This window comes from Octodon degus, unplaced genomic scaffold (genome assembly GCF_000260255.1).
Source record: "Octodon degus isolate 3935 unplaced genomic scaffold, OctDeg1.0 scaffold00228, whole genome shotgun sequence".
Taxonomy (NCBI): Eukaryota; Metazoa; Chordata; class Mammalia; order Rodentia; family Octodontidae; genus Octodon; species Octodon degus.
The window spans coordinates 263,577-271,993 of NW_004524804.1; the positions used below are offsets into that span (position 1 = coordinate 263,577).

Genomic DNA, 8,417 nt, shown 5'->3' on the forward strand with positions numbered 1-8,417 from the left:
AAAAAAAAAAAAAAAAAGGAAAACTAAAAAGTAAACTGATAGACAAGTCTTACACTGTGTTTTGTTATGGTCTGCCTGTGGTGATAGAGATCGCATCCAGGGCCTCCTGCATATGAGGAGAGAAGTGACCTACACCTTGCCCTTTCTTACACAATATATTTTGATAATATCAAAGATTCATTTATTTTCCTAACAAAAACACATAATGAAACAAAGAATTTTAAATATAAACATGTATTTGATGCTATAGTTATTTCATTTTAAGAATGATGCTTAAAAAGCTAGAGAATGAGTAATTTATTAAATGCTGCTGGAGACACAGCACAGCTCAGAGGCAGCATCTGCCTGGCAACTGCAAGGCCCCGAGTTCAATTCCCAGTCCCAAAGACAGGGTGGATGGATGGAAATGCTTTATCTGGGGTTTACTTCAGTTCATCTAGCAAGAGAACAAGCATAGCATGAACAAGCTTCACGTTGGTTATCACTGCTGAAACTTTATTCATATGATGTTCTCTTTTATCTATATAATTTAAACATGCCTATAACATGTATTACTGACATACTCATTTTCAAAAAAAATCAGATACTATAAAGAAAAATGGTTTGAGTCCGCCAACATTTTCTTTTCTTTTTTTTTTTTTTTAAGACAGGGTCTCACTATTTATTTAATTCAGGTTGGTGCTGAATTCACTATGTAGCCCAGGCTGGCTCCTAACTCGTGGTAATATTCCTGCCTCAGCCTCTTGAGCGCTGGGATTATAGGCGTGCATCTCCATGCCCAGCAACATATATGAACTTTAGTTAAAGTGTTAAAGCCACATAAACAACAGAGAAGGATCAGAAACCACACACAGGTGAAGGAGGATTCTTCACACCTTATGATAGCTAAAATTTCTAGGAAAGCACATGCAGAATGGGAATGCTTCGCAAAACCAAAGACTACAGTTGCTTGTATTATTTGTCACTTTCTAAGATTCAAGGCCTAAAACTAGGGAGTTTGGGGGAAGCTTAAAATGGCTAAAAAAAAGTGTTTTTAGTGTTTCAACTTCAACTTTTAAAGTCAGAAGAGTTATTTCAAAGTGCAATGTTCTATTCATTTCCCACTAAAACTAAGTTTTCATTACATCTCAACCGGATACCAGTAACACAGATACCTTGTTCTTTTAGTTTAGGGAGCAACTTGTCTAACACCACCATTTTGCCACTGTTGGTCACTAGATGCATATCTGTTGTGTAAGGTGGACCGGGTTCAGCTCCATCAAACAGGTACGGATGATTACAGCACTTTCTCAGCTGCATCAAGATGTTCAACAACCGCATCTTGTCCATCTTCCCTGCTGAGTTCAGGATATCGATGTCCTTCATTAATATCCGGGTGTACCTATTGAAAAGAAAATGTATGAAAACGTCTCCTGTGCTCCCTGACAAAGCCACACACAGGCAACCCACTTGGGTCCCCTTCTCTCTCTCTCTAGGACAGAAGCTTTCTTCCCCCTAATAAATAATATGATCTTAACAACAAAAAGCCAAGCAGACATCACATTTTAATCCCTTTGCCTACCTTAACCAAATACCTCTAAGAAACAGTTAAGCAATTACTAAGGTGTGCCTATGAACTATCTATAACTTATTTTCTAGTGCTTTCTTAAATTGCCTATAGTGCTTTTGTGTTCATTATATGCCTTGGACCTTGAGAACATGATCTTTTTTTTTTTTTTTTTTTTGGGTGCGGAACCAGGGATTGAACTCCGGCCCTTGAGCGCAAGCGCTTATTCTACTGAACTTATCTCCCCAGCCCCATGATCATTTTAAAAGTACAAAATACTTATACTGCAGTATAAAAAACATGTATTTTGAAGCCCTTAAGTAAAACTTAAAATGTCAATGTTAAATACAAAAGTATAGTATTTTACAACAGAACAGTGCCACTACCAATGCAGTCAGGCACCACAGGACAACTCAGCCAGCCAGCCACCCACGCAACAATAATCCCGTGAGCTTACGACACCTAGGGCCTGTGTTGCTGTCTCAGCCTGTGATAAGGACATTCTTCTCCATACCTACAAAGTCATCCAAGATGCCTTTCTTTGACTTCTCCCTTCCTTGAGTGACACGTGATGGTGCCTCACACCGTGTACCCGGTGCGGCACTTGGGTAAGTGCCCTAACACCCAAGAAGGGAGGAAGAATCAGAGGCAGGCACTGTGATGAGATTAAGAATAATACAGCACAATTTGATCCAAGTGTAACCAATAAATACCTAAGTGAGGGGAGATATGAAGTCTGTGAGGCAAAAGCCATATTAGGCCAAATTGTAAAACGCCACAAAGAGATAATAAGAATGTGGACATTCTTCTGAAAGAACAAGCCATCTGTTTCAACACTGAAGTTTCAGGGAGACTTAAACTGCCACCTGTCCTTCAACACGCCACCGCTAGGCTAGAATATGAGGCAGATCTCATTCAAATTCTGACTCATAACAGAACCTGTCTTCATGCACAGTGACTCATGCCCTAGGTCTCTGCTAGACACATACATACGGGTGTGGGTACGCGTGCACGTATGAGACAAGCCAGTCATCCGTGCTACCCTGTACAAGTCTTGCTCAAGTTTTGAGCACACTGAAGATAGCCTACTTCTACAGTGGACTTCTCTTACCGAGACAGCATGCCCAGCCCTCTCCATGATACCCAACGTACTTTTTAATTCTTTTACTCCAACCCCTTGCACTACTGGAATTCAACACACTTCATATACGGTATCAGAACAGTGAGGAGTAAGGTGTGCTCTAGTTCATTCCCTCCTTTCAGCACACTACACTTACAATCTATACTAAAGTAATAGAATCTTTTTTGATATCCATTTTATACTGCTAAGTTATGTGGTGCTTCTAGCTACCAAAAAATATAATACTACAACCAACCCAGTGGTTTCCAGCTTTTTAAGCATCACACACCTATAAAACCTTTAGGTTAAAAAAAAAAAACAAAACCCTAAATTTTCAGTTTTATATTTTGTCCTATATAGGTGTTTAAAATTATACAGTACATGTTATCACCATCATTTCACAAAAGGACTTTTTTTTTTTGTCTTTTTGAGACAGGGTCTGGCTACGCAGTTCAGGCTGGGCTTGAACTCACTGTATAGCCCAGGCTGGTCTCGAACCTACACGATCCCTCCTGCCTCAGCCTCCCAAGTGCTGATATTACGGGTATGTCCCACACCTGGTGTTTACAAAAGGACATTTAATCCGCCTAAAATAAAACTTCAGCTCAAAATAGGAAAGTCTAAATAAATGTTTTATGAGGTACTAGAAAAAGCACTTTTTTTCCCTCTATAACCTACAACTCTTTCAGAGTCTAGTATAAATCCATTACCCAATATTTTTTTTTTTTTTTTTTTTGGCGGAATCGGGGATTGAACTCAGATCCTTGAGTTTGCCAGTCAAGTGCTTATCCTACTGAGCCATCTCCCCGGCCCCCCATTACCCAATATTTATAAACAACCAATTCACCCACACCACCAGTGTCCTTTTTAAAATCCCACGCTTTGGGCAGGTGAGACAGAGCTCAGCAGCATAAGCGCCTGCTTGCTAAGTGCAAAGTCCCAAATTTGATCCCCAGTACCAGAAAATAAAATAAAACAAAACAAAACCCCATGCTTTCCACGCATGCTCACTGAATTAAAACCCGAAATTGTCTTTTGGACCTCTGAACCACAAGTTCAGTATGCGCCAACCCAGAGGAAGCAGCAGTGACATGAACCCCGTGGCACGCACCATTCCCTCTGCATCTTGCTGAGCCCCACGTAGATCTTCACTTCCTTCTTTGGAGGCAAACTTTTCTCAACATCAGCCTTGATTCGACGGAGCAGGAACGGACGCAAAACCTTAGAACAGAAAGACAGATGGCCTTATCTCTGATACCAACATGACTAATGTACAGAAAAGAAGGTTCGCTGCTTAAGATCAAGTGAATTTCAGGACTTCTGTATTCCAATTATGTAACTTATTATAACTGGATTCCAGGGGGCTAATAAAATTTCATTATTTATCCAGTATATCGTATATATTTGCTATATTTGTGAAACAAGAAAAAACTAGCACATGTAAAGGTATACTATCTCAACGATCAGTACCTTTCAGGTATAAAACTACTTGCACACAGTTTGTCTAATATTGTTTAATAAATTCCTGGTCCATAGCTCTTCATAGATTTTAAATTTACTATCTTAATTTATGGAAGCAGAGTGCATCTAAGGTATACAAATCCTGACCATACAACTCAGTTTTCTTCGCAAGAACATAACCACATCATCTTCACAACTTCTACCTCGATAACCAAGTGCCCAGAAGCCATCTGGACCCTCCAGCCAGGATGTACTCTTCTCCCCAAGAGGAAGCCGTGTTCCTACTTTAAAAACTGCCTATTCGTTTCAGCTTTTTAACTCTGTCCTCATGGACTCATTCAACATATGTCCTATAGTAACTGATGCCTTTTATGCATCATGCTGTAAAATTTTCACATTGTATAGAATAGTAAGTTTCAACTACCTATAAAACTAATGATCGTACCTTCAGTTGTTCTAGTCATACTAGTTTATGAAAAGCCTGGCTGTATTTCAAAACGATCTAAAGTTGGTACAAATAACACTGATAACAGTGTGCACACATTCTGGTACAGCATTTACTGGCAGCCAGCAGCTGACCCCAGCAGAGGGCAGAGGATGAGCTCCCTGGCTGCCTTCTAGGGCTGCCTAGCCACATGCAGCGTGGTAAACCCAAGGGAAATTCATACCAGAAACCACCCAGCCAATCCACACATTTCCACTACTAAAACAAACTGTAAAGGGGCTGGGGATGTGGCTCAGTAGAATAAGCGCTTGCCTGGCAAGTGCAAGGGCCTGAGTTCAATCCACAGTTCCGCCAAAAAAAAAAAAAAAAGGAAACAAACTGTAAGGAGAGGAGTGGGTGGGAGACTCAGGGCTTAATTAAAGCATTCGACAACTGACCAACCTAGGTCCTAAGCATATCTGCATTGACTTTTAGTCTCCCTCTTACCATAGGACCATAGGCACTGGAGTGAGAATTTCAGAGTATCAGGACAGAGCAAAAGTGGCCCAGATCTCTTTCCTGATTTGATAAAATCCTTCATACTACTCTAAACAAAACAGGTTTGTCACCACTGGTCAGGTCTACTGTGTGAAGATTTTTAATGTTTTAGCTGCAAGTACCTTGCTGTTCAGGAAAGGAAATCAAGAGCATGCAGGTAAGGAAGGGGAAAGGTGCAAAAGGGTGACCACACTGTTCTGACTCATGCCCTGAAGACCATGAGCATCACTGCGGCCTCAGGAATAGGAACTTCTAAATAAAGGTATAGATGCCTACATGCCAACTAAGACAGGAAGGCTCCTCGATGGCACCTTCAAATACCTAGCAGAAATGCTCAAGTACCTTATGATTTATATAAAAATAAAACACTCATTAAAGTCAGGCACTGAACCAGGTATCCAAATGGGTATGTGACTCCATGCCATCGTGCATAAAATCCAACAAGGAAAACACTTAAGAATCATTTCAGGACCCCACATAGTGTGCTAAAATTCCAGAACAGATTACTGAAGAGTGAATACATGAAGGCACTTAGCCAGCCTCTCCCTAGCTGTTCAATGTTCAACTCTATCACATGGCCTTGGGCTCAGGATCACTTAGGGCACAGGTCTGCCTCCCAGGGGACACGTGTAATGTTCAGAGACATTTTTGTTATCACATCTGGAGGCACATTATGAGCAGCATCTAATAAATAAAGGTGCCAGGAATGCTATTAAACACTATAAAACACAGTGTAGCCTTCTCTTCCCTCTGAAAACCTTCACTCCTTTTCCCAAACCTCTACTACTCTTCATACCAAGCTGTCAGAATGTGCAAGCCCCAGCAATGGGTTATTATTCAGGACCTCTTATACTTACAAGATTCCACTATACCCTGCTTACAAGAGTATCAATCTCAAGATCTAGCAGAGAAATTTCTCTACAGCCAGGAACAAAGCGTCCATCAAAATAAAGCCAAGATATCAACTCTGCTCACTAAAGTATTGTGCATTGCCACTACTGTTAAAAACAACAGATGCATCACTAGCCCTTTCAGAAGTAAACTTGTTATATTCACCCATGAATTTTAAATGGAACTAAGCTTAGAAGTTATGGTACTTATTTCTCCCACTATACCTTTTAAACTCATTATTTTCTTCCTTCATTAAGTTAAAACTTCACCTTAGGTTCTCACACTAAAACTACCATCAATATCCCACTGTAAGATCAGACAGTTAAGTGGCAGAATTTAAAGAGACTCATGGGGGTCAGGGAGATGGCTCAGTAGAATAAGTGCTTCCCTGGCAAGAGCAAGGGCCTAAGTTCAATCCCCAGTTCCACCAAAAAAAAAAAAAAAAAAAAAAAAAAAAAATAGATTTTAAAGAGACCCAATTCTAAAGCCATTATGCTTTCTGTTAACAAGAAAATAAGCTGATGTATAACCTTACCCGTTTTTCCCACAGGAGGTATACTTCCTCACTACTGTATAATACCTACCATATGAAGCCTCTCTACTAGCTTTTGATCCCCAAGGCAGTTGTTTGTATCAAACCAGGAATCAAAGTCCTATACAAACAAGCAAAATATAATATTAATGATACCCTGTGATGTCAGCCAGTAAGACAATTTCAAAAATTAGCATACCTGAGATGTGATTCATAAAAACCATATAATCCTAGCTGCTATTTTCATATACCATTTTCACTAACTTTAGAATAGTTTAGAAATCATATCACTTGCTACCTGTTTTTCACAAAAACATGAAATTTGACAGCAAATTTTTTTTTTTTTTTTTTTTTAGGCAAGGTCTCACCATGTAATTCAGACTGGCCTTTAAACTCACAACAATTCTGCTTTAGCCTAAGTGCTAAGATTATAGGTATGTGACACCATGCCCAAATCAGCAAGTTCTATAAAAATAATTAAGAGTATACAAATACAAGGTTTCCAGAGTAAAAGTAATACCAATTTTAAAAAGCTCACTGCAAGTGAAACTACACAGCATTTGATTAGGACCTGAAGAAACGGCATCTTTTATCCTTACCTCTTGAAGGTAGATCTATGCATCAGCTTTGCTTTCAGTGATCATAATCTCACGAGTCATTGTTACAACAAAAAGACTACAATCTAATCTTTAGAGATCAATAAAACGGCAATGCAGTTAAAAAAATAAACTGTCCCAAAAACATCAAAGTACATAAAAACCAAACTAAAATGCTCTAAGTTTAAATATCATTTTATAATTTTCTCTATTATTTTCAAATGGTCATTAACACAAGAAACCAAAATACAGACATTTCCTAAGTATCTGCTAAGTGCTGACACGGAGTTCTTCACAGTGGCCCTACACACTCCCCTACTCCAGCTGTGGAACAGGCTCGAACTGAAACCTGGCCCAGACGAGCACTGCACTTACTAATAGCACATGCTCACAATACACAAATCATGTCCGTAGGTACAGTGAAGAGTTAACTACTGCCACCATCATTTATTTCTACTAGTGAAAATGATCTAAAGGACTTTACAGATTTTCATGGAATTGTTAGATCATCATAAAAGAGATCAGATAGGGGGCCCGCCCCTTAGCTCAGTTCTTTAAGCGGCTGCTTCAACAAAGCAGTCAGGCTCAGGCTGCTGTGGTTCGATCCCCACAACGCAAGCCGGGCAAACCTGCCCTGAGGGCATTTGGAGCAAAAAAAAAAAAAAAAAAGAGATCAGACAGATTTCACCACATATGAAATCCATCTCTGACCTTCTAAACACAGGTTACATGAAGTACACAAAAATGTATTCAGGAATGCTTAGCACCCTGGAAACATACCACTCAACTAGAACTCCTAAAACAAACATGAGATCCAAATAAAAGTGAGAAGTTGTCCCATTCCAGATGGAGAAAACAGTGATTTGAAAAGTCAGTTGAAATAAGAGCCTCAAGAGTAAATTCTCAAAATGCAAACAACTTTATAGGTTAATAACAAATTAGTAACACAAGCACACGAGAAGCTAGTTATTATAAGCACTGCGGAAGATGGGATATAGCTGAGCAGCCTACGCGCCTGCCTGGCAGGTGCAATGTCCCAACTTGGAAGGCTAAGGCTGGAGCATCATTGGCAAGTTCGAGACCAGCCTGGGCTACAATGTGAGCGTAAAGCCAGCTTCAACTGCATAGTTAGACCACCTGAAAAAGATAGGGAAAAAAAAAAAAAAAAGAAGAAGCCAATTCCGCTATAAAAATGTATATAGGGCTGGTGAGATGGCTCAGTGGTCTAAAGCACCTACTTAGAACAAGCTTAGCAAAGCACAGGGACCGCGGTTCAATCCCCCAGCACC

General features: G+C 39.8%; 1 protein-coding gene across 1 annotated transcript in view; it reads right to left on the bottom strand.

Moving 5' to 3' along the window:
* Smarca5 (SWI/SNF related, matrix associated, actin dependent regulator of chromatin, subfamily a, member 5) overlaps positions 1-8,417 on the bottom strand; it is a 37,557-nt gene that overhangs the window by 14,605 nt on the left and 14,535 nt on the right. Inside the window, exons 7-9 of the mRNA XM_023705748.1 lie at positions 6,585-6,653; positions 3,778-3,887; positions 1,155-1,381 (exon numbers count right to left, since the gene is read on the bottom strand). Coding sequence (XP_023561516.1) covers positions 1,155-1,381; positions 3,778-3,887; positions 6,585-6,653 — 406 coding nt within the window. The remainder of the gene's footprint in view (positions 1-1,154; positions 1,382-3,777; positions 3,888-6,584; positions 6,654-8,417) is intronic.